The 21,326-nt window shown below is 33.2% G+C and overlaps 1 protein-coding gene across 18 annotated transcripts in view; it reads left to right on the forward strand.

Moving 5' to 3' along the window:
- The window catches only part of ADAM22 (ADAM metallopeptidase domain 22), a 207,978-nt gene that overhangs the window by 140,276 nt on the left and 46,376 nt on the right, over nucleotides 1–21,326 (forward strand). For all 18 annotated transcript variants that reach the window (XM_016147979.2, XM_016147978.2, XM_036230317.1 and 15 more), the window contains exons 8-18: nucleotides 576–646; nucleotides 3,786–3,860; nucleotides 5,455–5,526; nucleotides 6,368–6,534; nucleotides 7,976–8,060; nucleotides 9,027–9,117; nucleotides 10,242–10,293; nucleotides 15,165–15,264; nucleotides 17,226–17,297; nucleotides 17,517–17,609; nucleotides 21,098–21,178. In XM_016147979.2, the coding sequence (XP_016003465.1) occupies nucleotides 576–646; nucleotides 3,786–3,860; nucleotides 5,455–5,526; nucleotides 6,368–6,534; nucleotides 7,976–8,060; nucleotides 9,027–9,117; nucleotides 10,242–10,293; nucleotides 15,165–15,264; nucleotides 17,226–17,297; nucleotides 17,517–17,609; nucleotides 21,098–21,178 (959 nt within the window). The remainder of the gene's footprint in view (nucleotides 1–575; nucleotides 647–3,785; nucleotides 3,861–5,454; nucleotides 5,527–6,367; nucleotides 6,535–7,975; nucleotides 8,061–9,026; nucleotides 9,118–10,241; nucleotides 10,294–15,164; nucleotides 15,265–17,225; nucleotides 17,298–17,516; nucleotides 17,610–21,097; nucleotides 21,179–21,326) is intronic.

The following is a 21,326-nucleotide window of genomic DNA, read 5'->3' on the forward strand; positions in this document are numbered from 1 at the left end:
TCTCATATAATGCAGATGCCACTAGTCTAGGCATCACGCTTTGAGAACTGTTGTATGAGAAATTGCTGAACCCTTTTCCGAAGTGGTTACACCATTTTCCACTCTCATCAGCACTACATGAGAATCCTAACTGCTGTACATTTTCATCAACATATGGTGCGTCATTCTTTAATGAAGGTCAATAGTGGATGTGAAGATCAAGTTGGCTATTTAGAAGATTCCCAATAAAGAATGTGATATTTTTATAGGAAAAATATAAGAAAAATTTTGGTATAATTTAGAACAGAAATAGTATGTGAGAATTTTTGAAATGTATTTATTCATGATATGTGTATCTAGTATTACGAACACACATTCATTAATGTTCTCTATTATATCAAGTACATTATATATTATAAAATTGATAAATATTTATATATAATTATATATTATAATTAATTATCAATAATTATAATTATTATAATTAATAATTAAGGTATAAGTATATAATTTATAGTAGGAAAAACTAGTAAAACTTTGATTGCCTTGTATGAAAGAAACCAATTTAAATTAAATTTATTTTTATTTTCTTTTAGAATTCCAGCAAGTAAACGTCACTCCACCAAAATTTATTTTGAAGTCAAGACCAAAAAGGAGTAAACGGCAGGTATGTATTCACAGGTATAGGTCATGATGGTTTAAAAATACTTGGCAACTGTAAATCAGTTAAATCTACATTAAGTCTTTGTAAGAGGGTACATATTAGTTCAGGCATTTGTCAGGGTGTGGTAAACAGTAAGGGTGATGGATCTGTAGGAACAGTGGAGATGAGGCCACTATAGACTCAAAAAGGACTCAAGCTAGTGGTGATGATATGGTTGGTTATTCATCATATAGATGGATTATGGGGCCCCGGCTGTGGCATCTCAGGTTCTTTCCACCATAGGCCTCTTTCCTTGCCTGGTATGCACCACATCGTGGGATCTGCTTATATGGTACATATCCTTCTATTTATCCTTTTAAAGATGCCCCCTTAAGAATGAATCCATCAGATTTTGATGCCACAAAATGCTATTGTCACACTTGAGCTCCTACAGAGTCTGGAATATAAAATTAGGATGTGCACTTTATGAATGTTCAGTAGTTCTTGAACTTAGTAATAACAACTATTTGTACAGTGGCTTTAAACCACATGAAGTAGGAACTATTATTCCTCTTTCACGGGAAAAGAAATGATGGCTGAAATGTGGAAATGACTTGTGCAGAATTATGAGCTGGTAAATGGTTCAGACAAAATAAGAACTCTGGTCAGCAGAATACAGTTATCATCACCATTGTTGTGGTGGTTAGTGTGAGAGAGTGTGTGTGTGTGTGTGTGTGTGTGTGTGTGTGTGTGTGGCATGGAAAACATAGGATGAGAGAAATAGATCTCTAGTAAGATTAAACAGTTGAAGGGAATGGGTATTTTCTTTTTAAAATGTATTTAATAAGTATGAAATAAAATATGTTTATAGATAGATTTCTAATGTGAATAATAATTACTAAATCTGAGTATTTACCATGTGTCTGCCCTGTTCTAAGACTTTTAATTGTGTTAACAGTTAATTTCCTTAATCTTATGTAGAGGTATTAGTATTATCCCCATTTTACAAGGACATTGAAGTATGAGAGGCTTAAATGACTTAAATAACTTGCCCATGGTTACATTGGGTTACCCAGTGGGGGAGCTGGGATTCTGAATTAGGAATTCTGGTTTCGGAGACGTTTTTATATACTGCCTCTCAGAAGCCCTTGTGTTCTATGAATTACTACCATGAAGTTTAAATATTTTATGCATATGCATATATCTTGAGTCCTAATTAAATAGATAAAAATAATTGCCATCAGGATTTAATTCAAAATAGTATTTGTTTTCATGAGTTGAACTGAGAATAGGATAATTTTCTGTCAACATGATCCTTGATGTTTTTTCATAAAACATCTGCGATATCCAGTCATATGCTGAGCAGACAAATCTTTAATTTCTCCTTCTGAGAAACCTATGAGCCCATGGAGGTGAAGTGTTGTAGAACTATGGTCAAATGGCAACTCTCTGACATTAAGAAAATGTGGAAACTTGTTAGAAAGTCTACTGTATTAACTGGTAAGGCTCAGGTCTTTTCCACAATTAATGAAACAGATACTGTCATCCTAAAACATCTATTTTTTTAAAGAGACTCATGTCATTAGATGCAGTTTAGGTTACATTTTGGATCCCAACTCCGAAATTATAGTCTATTATTTCCTCTCAATCTGTTATAAGGGATTTTGAAAAGAAAAGTTTTTTTAATTTTGAGACTGTGTTAACAATGAAACAAGATCTACATGGCAGAAATTTTTAGTTTGTTTTAAATGCAGTACTCAAAGCATATGTTCATTATTAATTTAGATTTGATTATATATCCTCATCATGAAAATGGCCCTTGGGCAAATCAGCATAAAAATTTATTGAAAAAAAAATGTGTATCAAAGCGTGGCATAAAGGAAAAAGTTAACTTTGCAGATCTTGTTAAATATTGTTATAGACTAACTGCAGAGGACAAAGGGTTGGTGACTTTTGCCAGTAGCATTCATTGATCATGATTTTGAAGGTGGAGAAAATCTGTTATTGAATAGACATTATAGCACTAGATAACCCAAGACCGCCCAGGAACTCTTAAAACTATCCTGACAAAGCTCCTGTATTATTTGGGGGATCCCCTGCAATCCCCTGCACCCTACTAGAGGAAGGAGCATGTCTCAATTCCAGATTTGGAGATTATAGACTAAAAGTGCCAACAGTCTCCCTCCCTGTACACCTCTCAGAGATTCGCAGGAGCTTAAATTCAACCATTTATTATAATATCCAAGATATTCTGTTAAGTGAAAAACACTTGATGCAAAAGAGAGTGACATAAATGGAAGTACAAAATAAAATATATGTCATGATTGATTTTATTTGCATAAATATTTCTGAAAGAAACCAGTAACTGTGTCCATTGTTGGGGAAGGATAGCAACCAGGTAGATGGGGGCAGAGGTGAAAGGAAGACTTTTATCCTACACTTTTAAAATAATTTTAAAATATTTAAACCATGAAATTTATTATTTACTCAAAAGCTAAGTGAATCAATGAAAATTTAAAAACTAAATGAATAAATGGAAATTTTGGTTTATTTCTTTCATATTTTCAATTTTTTAAATTAAAATGTTTTGGTTTTATTGAGGTGCAGTTGACAAATAAAATTGTAAGATATTTAAAGTGTATAACAGGATGATTTGGTATACATATATATTGTGCAAGGATTCCTCCATAGAATTAATTAACATATCTGTTGTTTCACATATTTACCTTTTTTTGGTGAGACCATCAAAGTTCTACTCTCAGCAAATTTCAGTTGTTCAATACACTATTAATGAATGGATCAGGAAGATGCAATGCACACACATACAGAGGATATTATTCAGCCCTAAAAAGAAGGAAATCCCGTCATATGTGGAAATATGGATGAACTTGGAGGGTATTCTGTTAAGTGAAATCAGCCAGATGTAGAGAAATATTGTGTGATATCATATGTGGAATCTTAAAAAAAGAAGTCGAACTTAAAACAGTTGAAAAGTAGTTGCCCAGGGCCAGAGTCGGGTAAATAGGGAGAGGTTGGTAAGAGTACAAACTTTCAGCTGTCAGATGAATAAGGTCTGAGGATCTAATGTAGAACATATATTTTAGTTTTCCACAGCCAAGTTCTGAAAGCTTGTTTAGGTGCTGTTTCCCTTACTATATTGCAGCTTCGTCGATATCCTCGTAACATAGAGGAGGAAACCAAATACATTGAACTGATGATTGTGAATGATCATCTGATGGTAGGATTTGCTGAATTTTTTGTTGTTTGAACTTGTCTGTGCCTAGGGTAAAACTGGTGGTTGCAGAAATATGTTTAGAAAAAAGAAGCCCATAAAGCTTCTTTGTGGAGAAGGTGTTTGTGTAAGCAAACATATTTGTTACCCATCAACAACCTGCAGGTAGGAAACACTCTTAGGTGAAAGTAACTAACAATATTTTGTGAGCTTCCAGAAATGTTTCTGAGACTCATAATGTCAAGTCTTTGGATTTAATTGATTAACATAGGGCCTAACATCTCCTCTCACTGAAATAGCAAAGTCTAAAAAAAAAATGGAAACTTCAATTTTATATTGAAAAAATAAGTGAGGCACCAATAATGTGACACTTTAGTTTGCAATATACAGCTTTATCCTCATAAAGGAAAAACAATTTGCTCTAGTTCTGTCTTGTTAAGCAATAAACCTATGCACGAAAAGCTTACATAGCCAAGTAATAAAGATTTTTAGGATAAGAACCGAGTGAAACTTCCATTTTTGTTGAGTCAGTTATTTTGTATACATTCAAGTCATGGGCATGTTGCAGTCAGTATGATTATAGTCACAGCACATCAGTGCATTATAATGCTCATCATTCTATGTAACCAGGGTTTTGAACTAAAAATGTTCAGTGATGCACATTGTTGAATATTACTTAATTTCAGGTGCGAGTACATATGGGTTTACTTTGAATGATTTATTTAGGGAAAATCTGTCATTTATTTACATATGATAAACAAATATCAATTTTAATTATGAATAAAGATTTAGTGCTTCTAACTTGTTCAGGCTAAGACTAAGTTTAATCTTTTACCTTTTTGAATTTAGTGAATGTTACTGTTCCCTGAGATTTTTTACAAAATATGAATAAATTGCAAAAACATAATTTTGGACATTTTAGGATATCACAAATTCAGATGTCTGTAGGCATCTTAAGAGAGATAACACAAATAAAGTGAGCCAGGTATACAACAATAGGAAACTATGGTGAAAGAGAAGTCATTTTCTAATGGCAGCAGCTGCTTCTTAGCACTTACCAGTTATTACCATGTGGTGATGCTAATTTCAAGTGAAGCCAGGAATCAGGTTTCACATGGTTTTCCTGATTTTTAAAACAGCATTGATATACGTGATTCACATCTAGCCTATAAGCTACCACTTTGTGACCCTTGGGGCTCTTCTCCTTACTGAATAAGTTGTATAGAACTTATAAATTGTTATACTTTTAGCAGTAGTCACATTCACTTTTTCTGACTGTAATGCTACTTGTATTTGTATGTCTTGCAATCCATAGATAACTTTCACATGTTTTATCATTATGAATAATCCTGTGATAGAAATAAACTTGCGAAATGGATCAAATGGAGATTCTTTACTTTATCTCACAGATGAGTAGACTGAGGCCTCCAACTTTTAACAGCCTGTCTCAAAATGCACAGTGTGTAAATAACTAGGGTCAATTCCTACATTTTTTTACAGAAACGCTTAGAGATCTTTCAATTACACTGTGTTTTCTTTGTCGAGATGATTATTTGCTGATGACTTTCAAAGCCCTTCACTTGTTTTCTTTTGCTTTCAGTTTAAAAAGCATCGACTTTCAGTTGTACATACCAATACATATGCAAAATCTGTGGTGAACATGGCAGATTTAGTAAGTATCAACCCGATTCAATATTGCCATAGAGGAATTTTATCTCCTGATTGCTAATGGAACAGATAATATGGTTCTTATATATTCACTACTCTAAATTACACTTTAACCAAGGTGTCCCATAAATCCCTGGTAACCTTGCAAATGACCTTATTGACTTCCATCTCTGGCTGAGAAGATGCTAAAAGGAAGTGGTCAAAGTTACTGACACATTTGTGCATGAAATTCCTTCCTGTATTTTTCACATTGGAGAAGAAAAGGTTGAGGCACAGCCCCTCACAAGGATCTGTATATTTCTACCAATGGAGAAGCAGTAGAAGAGTTGTGCCTTTTTCAAAAGTGCCTGGTGCTATGGGAATGATGCAACTAAACAATTCTACTGTACCTGCTTTCCAAATCTTCCCCTGATAAGGCAGTGTCAGTACCTTCTTCATGAGTTTAATCAGGGCCAGGCTGGTTATATGGAAATTATTTTTGTGGAGTCGTCACTGTTCCATTTTTGCTAGGGGAACTCAAGAATGCATTAATTCTTTGCGTAGGTGCCAGAAAATGAACTTGGGGGAGCCTTGAAAAAGGGTGCAAATATTTGTCAAAAAGTCACCTTTTGTTTCTAACTGGTTCTGTGTTCTTTGGGTATTACTTGGTAAATAGTTTGATACTCTGTTACTTGAGGTAAATGCATGTAAATTAGAAAAACAGTCATCTCCCTTAAAAATAGTGATGTTTTTTACATTTAACTAAAACTCAAGGAGTTTCCGTAAAAGGAGCTTTGTAATCCTATTTATAAATCATTTGATTTTACCAATGTACAGCTGGTGTGTTCATTTTGTTAATATACTAGATATATAAAGACCAACTTAAGACAAGGATAGTATTGGTTGCCATGGAAACCTGGGCGGCTGACAACAAGTTTGCCATATCTGAAAATCCATTGATCACCCTACGTGAGTTTATGAAATACAGGAGGGATTTTATCAAAGAGAAAAGTGATGCAGTTCACCTTTTTTCGTACGTAACTTTTGTGGTAATTACCTTTTTTGGTTCCATGTTGTGTGCTCTGTGACTTGTGACAGCAGTATCCTTTTTACTACATAATGCAATTGGGATTTGACAGGCAAGATACATTTGAAAGAAGTTCTAAAGTATAAACTGTAAAAAAATGGAATTAAAAATAAATAAAGTATAAATTGTTTGAAATTGTCATGAAAATTTAAGAGATTTAATTTTGTTATTTTAACATTACATGTATGTTTGATTTTTTAAAAATTTATTTACAGCATTTATTGAGTAAAAGTAGTTAATGCTCATAAAGCATATTGGTAACAGATTAATTATATTCTTTAAAGTTGCTGTCTTTTAAATGTTAATATTATCTTTGTTTTTGATTTAAGGTGAGAGCTTAGTATTTCTAGAGTTTATCTTTTATTTTTTTCCCACTCTTAAAGGTTTTTAAATTTGTTTTGGTAACATGCATGTTTGATGTAATAGCAAGTTATGTATAGTAGCATTCTAAAAACTATTATTCAAACACAGAGCTGTTGAAGAAAGTTATAAATGGAAGTAAAAGAGTACATTTTGGGGGTAACTTTATTTTTACATAATTTCAAATTTACAGAAAAGCTATAAGACTACTACAAGAAAATATCCAATGCCCTTCACCCCAGTTCATCAGATATTTACATTTTGCTCCATTTGTTTTATGATTTCTTTCCTTTTTACTCCCTTCCTATACTTTCTTCCTTTTATCTATCCTTCTATCATTTATTTTTTTTTTCCTGAGCCATTTGAGAGTAGCTTGCAGACATTTACTTACTGGTCATTTACTACTAAATACTTAAGACATTTTCTTACGTAACTGTAGTAAATTATTGAAAACAGAAAATTTAACACTGGTATACTACTTTATCTAATTTATCTAATCTATAGTCTATGTTCAAATTTTACTAGTTGTCTCAGTAATGTCTTTTATAGCTGATTCTCCCCCACTACCCCAAATCCAGGATCCAATACTGCATTAATTGTCATGTCTCTTTAGTATTCTTTAATCTGAAAATTTTCCTCAGCCTGTTTATTTTGAACTTTAGACCAGTTATTTTATAGCATGGTCCTCATTGATATTTTCTCGTTATGAGATTCAAGTTGTGCATTTTTGACAAAAATGCCACTAAAGTGATTTTATATCCTTCTCAGGATACATCATATTAGCAATTCTTTTTTAATAGATACAGTTCTATTGAAGATATTGATTGATCATGTGGGAAATGTCCCTCGGAAACCTTTTTCTTTGGTTATACGTATAAACAATTTTCACATTCTTCCCTTACCTCAGGGATATATAGTATGTAAATGTTAGGTGCATTGAGAAAATAAATGTGGTAAATTAGTAATGAGAGGTGTTATGATGTTTGAACTGTGAGCAGTAAGTATTTTTCATTTCCTTTTCTGAAAGGGGAAGTCAATTTGAGAGTAGCCGGAGCGGGGCAGCTTATATTGGTGGGATTTGCTCGTTGCTGAAAGGAGGAGGCGTGAATGAAGTAGGTGTGAACATCTGTACAGTACAAAGTGGTATGATGGCTGAAAATGTTTTCCTAATATTTAAGAGATAATTTCTCAGTATTCCACATTTTCCAGGTGTTAGATTGTTTTATTAACAACCAATGTGGTTACAGTAAATAACCAGAGGACAGAATAGGGAAATCATTGAAGATAACTGATAATTCTGTTTATGTTCTACTTAGAATAATTTCCAGATTTTGCTATTTACAGGTTATATAGAGAAAATCTTTACTTTTACCTTCATTTACAATAAGGTCCTATTTATCACTTTGATTTTCTAGAGAATTGGTAATTCCCAGAAGCACTAGTTTACTGCCTAAGAAGTGAATTAGAAATTTTCTTCCTTCTTTGATATTTGGCAAATTTTAGGAGAAAAAAATAGACCGAAGTTTTTGAAGTGTTCATTCTACCCCTAAGGCACTAAGCCTGATGGAAGTGATTTAAAAGAAATACTTGAATCTTTGGGATTTTTTGAAAAAAATCTCCTTAGGTCTTCTCAAGCTTCTTTTGGCCAAAGATCATCACTACCTCCTGTTATGTATAATTCCGTTTTCTGAAGCTACATTCTATACAATTTGGGGAAATTTCACATTTTTTTTTATTTTAGTATTTTTCCAAAAGACTGGTTTAGTTATATGCAAGTATTAAGTTTTTCAGAAAAGTCACTGCAAAATTTGGACTCAGAATTAGATTTAAGTTTCCAAACCCCAAAACTGATGATTTCCTGGCTTCTAGTTTTCCCTATAACACTTAATCAAACACAAATTTTTCTTACCACTTCTTCCCAAATGCTCAACAGTTCAACACTAGCTATTATGTGTTAAACTATTAAATAATATGCTTAGAAATTACTTAATTTCAATTTTATCGTGACTTTTTCTTTAGATCATTTTAAATAAAAAATTTACATTCACACGTATTTTATTTTTGTTTTTGTTTTTCAGTTTGGGAAAACTGATTTAATGGCAGTTACACTTGCTCAGTCATTAGCGCATAATATTGGTATTATCTCAGACAAAAGAAAGTTAGCAAGTGGTAAGTTTTAAGTACATGTATGGTTTAGTCATGTTTAAAATAAACTATCTGTAAAATATTTTGGAGAATGAGATTCTTTAATTCAGTTGCTTGATTAAAAGAGTTTGGGTGATAAGATAAGCAGCTAGGCACAAAATAATTTTTTAAAAAGTAATACAAGATAATATGTTACAGATAAAGTTTCTCCATGTGTAATAAATATTTAAAGCCATGTGATAATAAATTCACAGTTGAATTTAACCTATACAAGGACAAAAAAGCTCAGTTTGGTCATTTTAAATGATTTAGTAAAAAGTCATAGGCATATAGGTTTAAGGCATATTATGTTTATTTAAAACATCTCTTAATATGGCCACAGAGGTAGAATTTGTCTGCCAGGTTGGATCAGACCTGATAAAGGGCGCAGTACAATATGAACCTAGTAAAGTACATTAAGTTTAGTATCTACAAAGAACATAATTTCTCAAGTTATTTTACCAAGAACAGTCAAACACTGTATTTTGAGTGAGTGGGTTATAGCCATATTTATTTTATTATTTTAATAACAAATATACAAATATGATTGTTTATATTAATAATAATTATTACCATTTATGGAGTACACATTGTATGACACATTATTGAATGCCAGTATTATCTACATCTAGATACTTATATAATCCTCTAGATAATCCTGCAGGATATGCATTATTAGCCCCATTTTATAGATGAGGTGATTAGATCTTAAAAGGTGATGTCACCAAGATTATACAAGATTACATTAAGTCACAGCCCAGGTTGTAAACCTAGGTATTTCTGTTTATAAAGCCCCTCTGCTTAACCAGGCTTCTACACTGGCTTCTCCCAGCAGCCTTGGTGCAGAGGCTTTTAAAAATGAACAGGAAATTGTAAGGATCCTATAGTGGTATGTCACTATTGTACTGGTTTTTGATTGTATTTTATTTAAGCCATTTTAAATGCATGCTTTAAAAATGTGGCCACTTGTTTAAATATCACAAGATTTAATTTTAGTAAAAAATTATATTATCTTGGGTCGGAGTGAAGCTATCCTTGTTAAAATAGGAGGTTCTCTAATGCACCTGTTTTTACTTTGTAATAAGGCACGTGTGTCCATTTTCTCTTAGGCGAGTGTAAATGTGAGGACACATGGTCTGGATGTATAATGGGAGACACCGGGTAAGCCACTTCTATTTGAAAATAACTCACTTTTATTTGAAAATAACTCCTGGGCTGTTGTTTTCTTAGGAATATGACACTCAATAACTTAGTGCATGGAACCTTACCCCAGGCATTTAAGATAAAATCTGAAGTAGATTTTCTCAATGGCTTTGTATGTAAAATGTTTTCACAAAATAGCCTCTTGTTTATGAAAACAATTGATATTCATTAAGCTGGTAGATCAAAGACCTTTTTAACCTTGAATCTAGGCTGGAAATGAGGAACAATGTTTGGTTTGTATTAATTCCCTTTCCTTTTATCTTTTCCAATTTTAATTAAATGGGTTATAAACAATACTGTGCCAATAAGCTGACTCTCAAAAACAAAAACAAGAAAAGAGCCCAGATTTTTAGCTTCTCAGATATCCAGCAGCCTTCTACCACATGTGGACGCCTACGGTTTAGATGCCGTAATGGCTGATTTCAAGCTACCAATGATGCATCACTGAACAAGGAGTGGGAAGAGTTGTATATATTTGGTCTCCTGAAAAAGGTTGTCATTTTTTACTGTTCTACTTTTCACACACCATCAGGTGCCAATCATATTTTTTCTAAACAAATTTTACAACCATTCTTTTCATGCCAAACTTATCACTATTGTCTTACTTTAAACTTTTATCATCTTGTGCTGTTATTTCAATAAGATTCCAGATACTTGGGCAGCTTTCAGGTTCTCTCTCTCTTCCTGAACTGCACTTCCATCATAATTGAAAGGATAAAGAATAAAAGAGTGAACACTTGTATACTATTACCCAGCTTAAAAAAATAAAACACTGCCTACATTGTTAAATCTCCCTTGTGTTCTTTCTTATTGGTCCCTAGCCAGGGTAACCACCATCTTGAATTTGGTTAATATCATTCACAGATCCTTTTTTATACTTTTACTGTATATTTGTGTTTGTTTTGAAGTAATACACAGCATTGCTTTGCATGTTTTCAGTTAATATGAAAGGTATCATACTATACGTATTCTTCTCTGACTTCCTTTTTTGATCAACTTTACGTTTGTGAGATTTATCCATGCTGACAATATAGAGATTTAGTTCATTTGCTGTATATGACACAATTTCTCCATTATCCTCTTAATACACCTGGATTTATGTGTGTCAAACACATGAATTTTATCATTTTTCTGCTCAGAACTTTTGTTGAGTTTCTGTTGTCTAAAGGATAATGTTCAAATTCCTTTCTCCATAATTTTAGGTGTCCATAATTTTTCTTCATCCTCACTTGCAATCTCATTTTTCTGAACTATTCATGATCAGTTTGCTAACCATGATTATACATGGATTGCCAGCTATTTTTGATTTGCTAACCATAATCCTATGTGGATTTTCAAAGCTCCTTAAATATTTGCTCACAATAATTGTACATGAATTTTCAGCCTCTTTTGATGTCTTCAATATACTCTCTTCATCTGGAATTCTCATTTTTCTCAATCTAACCTATTTCTAGCCATTTGAGATTTATTATAATTTTTAACTCCAGCATTATAATTTAATTCTGTGTCTGCTGTGCCCCTCACTAATTAGTTGTACATTTTTTGAGGTTTACATCTTACACTAATGTATATTTCTGTCAGACCTCACACCATAATATCTTGTACAGACTTGATTTTCAAGAAATATTTATTATTTAAATTTAACTTGTTTAAGTTTATTGAAGTAACATTGGTTAATACAATTATGTAACTTTTAGGTGTATATTATCATTTTGACATCTGTATATTCTACTGTGTGTTTACCACCCAAAGTCCTGTTTCCTCCAGCTACCATATATATGATCCCCTCTAATCACTTTACCCTCCCTCTACCCCCCTATATTTAACCCTCTTTACCCATCTACCTCCCCTTTCCTCCCCTACCCCACTAGTAACCACTACTCTATAGTCCTCTGGTAGCCACTACTCTATAGTCCATGTCCATGAGTCTCTGTTTGTTTGTCCTGTTCATTTGCTGCTTTTAGGTTTATAGCCCACATATAAGTGATAGCATGTGATTTTCACATTTTTCTGTCTGGCTTATTTCGCTTAGCATGATTATCTTGAGGTCCATCCATGTTGTCGTTATATTTGAATTTTGAACTCTTGAGATATGTATGACAAGGAAAATAAGTGATGGAGGAGGAAATATACATGGAAATATATATTTAAAATATTTTTAAAATATCTTTGGACTTTTTGTTTAGTAATAAGAGGACATTAAAAGTTACAACTTTCTTTAGTTGTAATTTTCCAACAATTACTAAATTCCATGCTAGAGGTTCTTGTCTTTTAAAAGCTATTAGTAAATTGTACCTGATTATTTTGATTAATTATTAAAGACAAAATATTATAGATACTTTGCTTAGCACTAAGCATATGTGTAGCAAAACCAAATGCCGTCACAGATATGTATAGCTGTTTGCATTGAAACATCTTACACCAAATAGATGCAGCATATTTTAGAAAAACTCATTGCATGAAACATTGTCTGGCATGATGCTATATATAATTTGATCTGTACCAAACATCACCTAACAGCAGTAATTATGGATATATATTTTCCACCAGTACATTCCCTCTCATTTCTACTTTCCGAAGTTCCTCTCTACTGCTAAATATTGGAAAGCATTGTTGAAATGAATACCAGTCCTATTTAAAGGTATAAAAATTAAAATATTAAGAATTCATCGAATACAATAGATATGTTACCCTGCAAAAAAAGGTTTGGGGCAGAGCCTAGGGTGAGACATGACATCTGCTTTCAGGTATTTTAAGATGTGGTAGCGGAATAAGTCGTCTTTGATACAGTTAACAACATAGACTGTAACTATAGGAAGTCAGATGTGGCACAGTGAAGGTAAGAGCGAGCTATAAATTTCAACTGTTCATATATAAAAAGAGCTTCCCTGTTGGCAAAGAGTTTCTTTTCAGTGTTGGAGAGCAAACTGAGCTCCCAACTGTGCAATGGGCAGGAGGTTGTGTGAGGCTGAAACCTCTGAGGGCCCTTTGCAAGGCAGGGGTTGAATGAGGCTTTGACTTCTAAGGGTCCAACGCTAGCAATTGGTGACTTTCTTCTTTGACAGTAGGGGCCATCTCAGGTTTTGACTAGTAAAATAAACAGGAAACTTGAAGAAACTCCTATTAAAATTCCATAACTCTGACACAGATATGCAGCATAGATGAGTGGATAGGGTGATAAAAACACATTGGCCGAGGTGTTCTCATTGAAGAGAAAAAAGGAAGTAATATATATGTGAAAATCTTTAGATAAAGAATTAAGTGTATGACTTATTAGGAAAGTGAAGTAAAGGAAGTACAGTAGTTCAGACAATTTACAACCATGATAGCTTTATTTGGAGAGTCTGGCATGAAAACTTGAAAAATGAGTTTGGAGTAAATAATCATAGTAAATTCCATTAATTGCTTCACTAGGCATTAATCACTATGCTAGCAGGAAATAGAAATATAAATAAACACAGTCCTTGCAGACTAGTGGGAGAGACTTTATAAAAACTATTACTCTCTTAACTAAATTTTTACTATTATATAAACTCAAAGTAAAACAACTTTTGAAAAATATAGAAAATAAAATTTTTATTACTTCTTTTCTCACCATATATTAAAATAGTATAATATTTTAATATTAACCATGGTTAATATTAAAATAAACAATGTTAAAATAATGTTTAAATCCAGTATTTTTTTCTCTTTCCATTTTTATTATTCTTTTATAAAATTTGGGTCCTGTTGTATATATAACTATTTATTTTTTTACTTAACATTATATAGTCAGCATTTTTCTGAGTTTTGCTTCTTGAACACCTTGATTATTAATAACTACATGATATTCTATTTTATTAATATGCCGTAGTTAACAGTTTTCTTGGTATTGAACATTTAGGTTATTTTCATGTTATTTGCTATTATAAATTGTGCCACCATAAATATCTTTGTTCAGACATCTTTGTATACATTACTAATTATGTCCTCAAGAAAAATTTCTAAGAATAGAATTACTATATTTAAGGATATTTCTCATTTCTTAATGCATATTACCAAATTGCTCTATAGTCAAGTTTCTTTTTCTATTGATCCTTGTTGCTTTTCTTGGTATACTTATTTATTTATTTTTTTGTGTATTTTGAAACAATTTGAAACTTGAAAAGTTGCAAGGATAGTAATAAAGAACCTGTTTTCATCCCTGACTCATAAGTTGCTAAATTGGTGCTCCATCACCCCTGAAACTTTAGAGTACATTTCTACAAACAAGGACATCCTCCTGTAAAACCACAGTACAACCAATAAAATTATCTAATTCTTAGCCCATTCGAGATTGGCCCTATGTTTCACCAATGTCATTTTAGAAAAGGTTCAGAATCAGGCATCATATTTAGTTTTTATGTCTCTGCAGCCTCATTCATTCTGGAACAGCTCCTGTCTTTCTTTGACTTTCATGACTTGACACATTCATAAATTAATAGGTCAGTTATTAAGTAGAATACTTTGCATTACAGCCCAGTTGTAATATTTAGGAAAGACTCATTACGAAACAAATTATTCCTAACTTGCTTTGATCAAAATTATAAAGTACTGTATGCATGTGTTTCCTTGAATATATATGCAAATAATAACCAACCTATAGTCACAATTAGTCACCAAATGAAGAATTTAGGAATATACTGATTGAATAAAACTCTTAGGGATTGAATGCAAATGTTGTATATAAGTATAATGTATTCTTGTTTTAAAGAAAATGTATAATTTTAACAATGTTCAATTTTAAGACTAATATACAAACAAGGTAGGCAAAAATTATACCCAGCTATTACTTTTCTTCTCTCTCATAGTTATTATCTTCCTAAGAAATTCACCCAGTGTAATATTGAAGAGTACCATGACTTCCTGAACAGTGGAGGGGGTGCCTGCCTTTTCAACAAACCTTCCAAGGTAATAAGTGTGATCAGTTACTAGTTATAAATCTTTCTAAAGTTTAATAAACACAAATTTTCAAGCTTGAGATCTCATAAAAGAGCTTTTCACTTTGGCTTATATGTACATAGTCTAGATTCGCAAAATATCTGCATTTTCAAAGTCATCTTTAATCTTGAGCAGTTAGGGCTATTCTGATGGGAATAGAAAGCAGGTAGATATAAGTGCTTTCTGAAAATTTTTCATCTTCCATTTTATCTGACCAAATGATTATTCCAGGTTAGATTATAAAAATAGTTTATTTTACCTTTCATTTTCATTTTCATTTTCTTGATGCGTTCCACCCATGCCCCACGGGTATCTAATCACAACTCATACCGGTGGCAAAGGGAGTAAATCTCCCCTCATTTCTCCCTACTATTGCCTTTCAGAGAAGGAGTAAAATTGCAAGTACTTCTCAATATGAAAACCAAATCTGCTTAAGGAAGAAAAGGAGAGTCTGTGCTTAGAGTTTGTCAGAGGCTTTTATAACTTCCGGTACCTCCTTTGATTACTGACTAGAAAGCAGGTTTCCTCCTGTATTTGGAAGACTTTGCACATTAAAAAGATTGCTTTCTCCTTGTTAATTACATGAACTGTGATATGCTTCTGTGCACCACAGCAATATGTGGCTTTGTAATCAATTACCTGGTTTCATTCCAGGTAATTTTACTCCAGCGAAATTTAAGAAATGTATCACATCGCATTGAAAAGTGAATTGATTTTAAGAATCTTTCCAAAAGTTTCAGAAGTAATAACTGAATTAATCCCTGCTACTGTAAATAAACAATTCAAGTCTTTTTACCAAAATAACTGATTATTCTGAACCCAGAATAAGAGAATAAGAGTGTTTTTCATCTGGCTGAGTTTTAGTTTTGGCCTTCAAATTATCTCATGTGTTATAATTCCTTTCAACTGAAAATGAAATCTAGAGATGAGTTGATTCTTTTGTTGGAGAGGAGAGATTATGTGAAATTAGGTAGAGATTCTTTTCTGTTGTTGTTGCTTTCTTTATTTCATTTTGGTTTTTTTTTCCCTCTAGCTAGTTAAGAAAGTATGTTTGTGTGTTCATAGATGTGTATTCACTTCTATAACATGTAAACTGTGATGAACTTTTGAATGAATATTATGTATCTGGAGCAGAGCAACTATGTACTGATTTTACCTGTCATCATAAGATAAATTATACTCAAAAGATAATAATATCGATGGAGAGTTAAAAAGTAAAAACACTCTTACAGTGTACTCTTGCACAGGCCAAAAACTGCTTCTGTCTCCTGGCAAATTTTCATTGCTGTCCTCCACAGAACTATGTTAATAGGAAGAGCTGTTTTGTATCAAATAAATCAATGGATTTGTTATTTTGTGGTGTTTTCCTCATTATCAATGAAATAGCTTTCTGTTTCACAAGGAAATATAATTAATAAAGGGTTTCTCACAAGTAATTGAACTTGATCCTCACAGCAATTCATGATGTGGATAGGCAGCTAATATTATTCCTGTTTTAAATACTGAAATACTTGGGCAAGCCGTTCGCCCAAGATAAGTAGCTGAGCCAAGATTTGAATCCAGATGTTCTAACTCTAAATCCCTTGTTCCTCTTTGAAGGAAAGGAAATTTCAGGAATCACCCTGTCTTGGTTTTAGTCAATAGCTAGATCATCTTTTATTCTGATGGCATTTATTAGACCTTACTTGGTATGTGTTATGTACATAAATATGATTGAATCTGAACTGGAAATAACATTAGACACTTCTGTTCTAAAGTTCTCAGTTCTAAAGTTATAAAAGGTCATGCTTTCTGTTTAGGAAAATAAACATATATTTTGGAATATCTGACAGATCTGCCAGAAGTATAGATGTGACACTTATGGTCTCTCTTAAGGTCTTTGGTGTTGATTTTCCTATATTTTAGTTCACTTTTTGGTTTTCATCCCACAGCTTCTTGATCCTCCTGAGTGTGGCAATGGCTTCATTGAAAGTGGAGAGGAGTGTGACTGTGGGACCCCGGCAGTAAGTCTTTGGGAATTTGGATGATTTTTTTAGGTTATTCAGGGTCATTCCAGGACCACACACTGAGACATTTAGAACAAGTGTTATTCCTGGAAATTTTATAAGATTTGTGGAAGAAAGATTATTACTATGAAGTTATACATTTATTAGAAAAAATGCTGGTACTTTCAGGAAAATTACATCATTTTCTGATGTTGTGCAAATGTTTATGTTCCTTAGGAATGTATCCTTGAAGGAGCAGAGTGTTGTAAGAAATGCACCTTGACGCAAGACTCTCAATGCAGTGATGGCCTTTGTTGTAAAAAGTGCAAGGTAAATAAATGTTGATTCGTAACCCATTGACAGAAAAGAGGACATATTTGATTAAATTGTTAAGTCTTGGTAAATATAATCTAATAACAATAGTAATAGCGAACATATATTAAGCAACTAGGTACCAAATGCCTTATAGGATCCTCACAAAATCAATGAGATGTGGTAACCATTTTCATTCTCATCTAACAGATGAGAACACTGAGCTCGTCGTGGTTAGTTTGCCCAGGGTCTTAACACCAAGGGAACTAGGGCCTAAACCTCATAATTCCCAGTTTGTCCTCTCACTACTGCCTCCTTGAAGAGTATGCACATTAAATGAAATCCGGCGTTTAATCTTTGAATGATGTTTTTCCTTTTTCGAAAAGCCAAGCAGATATTCAGTAGACCTTTCTTTTCTTGCTGCTCAGCTTGTTGTATCTTTTGCATTAGCTGTCGAGGGACCAAAACAAATACTTTTAGATATGATAACACTTTACATGTGTTGTGCCTGAGAGTTTAAAATATATCTTTAAACACATTATCTGTTTTTATTCCCCCAATAGCATCCTCATACCAAATATTTAAGCCTTTTCATCAAGACTAACAGTTATTTGAGGCTTACCTTTTTCCAAGAAATCTATTTCTTTTTTCTCTTCTCATATAAAGTCTGGTACCATATTCTACATTATTTCTGAGGCTTAGTATCTGTCTCTTTTCAGTTTGTACATTTTATGGAGACAGAGCCAGGGACTTACACAGTAATTGGTAGAAGTTCAACAAATAAATATTTGTTGAATGAATGAATAAATATGCACAACACTCTCTTAGTGATTATTTGATGATTGACTAACTTTAGTCTAATGAATTAAGAGAGGGCGGAATATGAACCTGTCATATCAAGTATCTGTTGAGTGCCAGAGACAGTGCTAAGCACTTTTGTTTTGCATCATCTTATATCATCAGGGTTTCTCAACACTGGCACCATTGACATTTTTGGCTGGATAATTCTTTGTTGTGAGGGTGTGTCTTGTTTATTGTGGAATATTTAGCAGCATCCTGGACTTCTGCTTGCCAGATGCAAACACCACCCCTTCCAGTCATGACAATCAAAAATATCTCTAGATATTGCCAAATGTCCCCTTGGGGGCAAAATAACTCCTGGATGAGACTGCTATCTTAGGTAATACTCACAACCACACTTTTGAGATAGGCATTGTTATCCACATTTGTCTACTTGAGCAATCCCCATCTTAAGAAAGTGAAATAACCAGCATAGGCTCATTCAGCCAGGCAGGAATAAACATGCAGTTACCTCCCAGATCTGCTGGCAGCAATTTTTGTTGCTTCCGCTTTATCACTGTGCCTCCGGCAGATTTTTAAGATGAGAAAGACACTGGCGGAGATCTCTGAAAGCCCTCTCTAAAAATAGAAGATTAAACTAAATGTGAAACAGACTTTCTTTCATTTTGGCTGCCTCAACTATTTATTCTGTCAGTTTTCCCAACTTTCATAACAAGGAATCCTCATTTATTTTAATCCTTGATGTTTTAAGTCTGCCCATACATAAAATGCATTTGATTATGCTCCTTTTTTTTTTTGATTTATAACATTCAGCTCTTTGTGATGTAATAATTCTAAGGAACAGGTAAAAATAATAAAAATAAGATAAAGTGACATGATTAGCCATCCCACAAAATCAGTTACAGCTGTACTAGTCAAATAGGATCCTTTTTGCCACTTTCTCTACCCCACATCTCCCACTCTCACCCCTCCCCTTGGGCTCCTAGAGGAGCCAGAGGCAGGATAGTGAATGGAGGAGGGGAAATAGAATAAGACTAGAAGTTATTTTTTCTATTTTTTCTACATTATAATAATGTATCTATGTCAGAGTCCGCAAACATTTTCTATAAAGGGCCAGATGGTGAATAATGTAGGCTTTGTGGGCCATAGGTCTCTGTCTCAGTTACTCAGCTCCATCTTTGAAAGCAGCCATCGAAAATGCAGAAACAAATGGGCACAGCTGTGTTCCAGTGAAACTTTTTAACAACAGGCAGCCAATCAAAATGTTGTCTTCAAGCCATAATTTGTGGACCTCTGCTGTAAAACATTGCTTATTTACTTGTTTATTATTTTTCTTCTCTCATTAATATGTAAGTTTCAAGAGGGCAGGGATTTGGGTTGATTTATTTACTGCTATATCCCAGCACTTAGAGCACGTCCTTCACTATGCTTTCTCTCAAAAGTATCTGGTGGTTCTTAAACATTTACCCTCTTATATAAATTCTAGTATCTTAAATCTGCTCATATTTCTACCTCAGATGTTTTTAAATTATAGTTTGCCCAAGTTCCAAGGTGAAAGAGAAACAGAGTGTAAAAAATGCAATAATCTTGCTTATTTCCTTATTTTTGTGGCCCATTTACCCCCACTAAAATGTAAGCTCCTTGTGATCAGAGTTCTTGTGTTTAGTTCTTCATTGAATCCCCAGTGGCTAGAAAGTGCCCCGACATATTTTAAGTGGCTAATAAACACTTGCCGAAAGAAAGAATGAATGAATGAATGAACACAAATTTTGCTTGAATCTTTTACAAAGTATTGGTTGAAATGCTGATTGGAGTTGACAGTGTGCTGTTCATGTTCTAGGAACAACAGGAAACTCAACTGCCTGGAGGGCTTTGAGCAAGGGAGAGAAGATGAAATCTGTGGGGTGTGGGGGTCGCTGTCGCAAATAATGTGTATGTTTATGTGAGCACAGATGAAAGCATAGAAGGATCTAGCCCCAAATATTAACATTTTGGAGAGGGAAAGAGAATGCGATTGAAGAGAAGGGAAGGATGAAAATTTTATGTATCTGTGTTTTGTTATAATAAATACTCTTACAATTTATAAGTCCAATGAGCTTAAAAATTTATTTGTACAACTCCTACATTTAAGAAATATTTGTGGTATATATTTGAAAACAGACAAAAAAAAAAAAGCAACAAACACTCCCATACACTGGTGCAAATCATAGAAACATTCGAAAAGAATAAAAGATCTAGCTAGGCACCTATGTAAAATGGAGGAAACTCTAACTTTTGCAGTTCAGCTCAAAATATAACTTTTAAATTCTTGGCAGATAAGGCAGAAAAAGAAGTAATAAGAGGTGCAAGTAAGAATGAAGAGTAAAGTGTAAATCCAAAAGCTGTTTGGAAGGAAGAATTACTGGAACTTGGGCTGACTCATCCTTCTGAATGGAGAGTGTACCATTAAGCACTATCCTGTTTTAGCAAGATATGTAAGGCTTATGTGTGATGACTGCAAATTACTTCATATATGAGAAACTCTTTCTGAAAACTATTAACATTTCATTCAGTAACTGTGGTTTTCACAGACTACCATCTTGAAATAGTTTAAGATATTCCAATCCAAAAAATATATACATATATTCATTTTGCTTTTTTTAAAGGTGATACTGTGAGAATTTTTTCCTTCAACAGTTTTACACATTGATTTTTGTTCATTTTAGTTTCAGCCTATGGGGACTGTGTGCCGAGAAGCAGTGAATGATTGTGATATTCATGAAACATGCTCAGGAAATTCAAGCCAGGTAATTTATAGAATAATTACTCTAAACCAGATGAGAAAAAACAGGAGTATCTTTAGTGTGCTAACCCCCAAGACACATTGAAATGCTCATGTCTCTCTTTCACATCAACTCTCACTCTCTTTTTATTTGTTCATTTTTCAGGAATTTA

The sequence above is a fragment of the Rousettus aegyptiacus genome, unplaced genomic scaffold (assembly GCF_014176215.1).
Source record: "Rousettus aegyptiacus isolate mRouAeg1 unplaced genomic scaffold, mRouAeg1.p scaffold_m13_p_13, whole genome shotgun sequence".
Classification (NCBI taxonomy): Eukaryota; Metazoa; Chordata; class Mammalia; order Chiroptera; family Pteropodidae; genus Rousettus; species Rousettus aegyptiacus.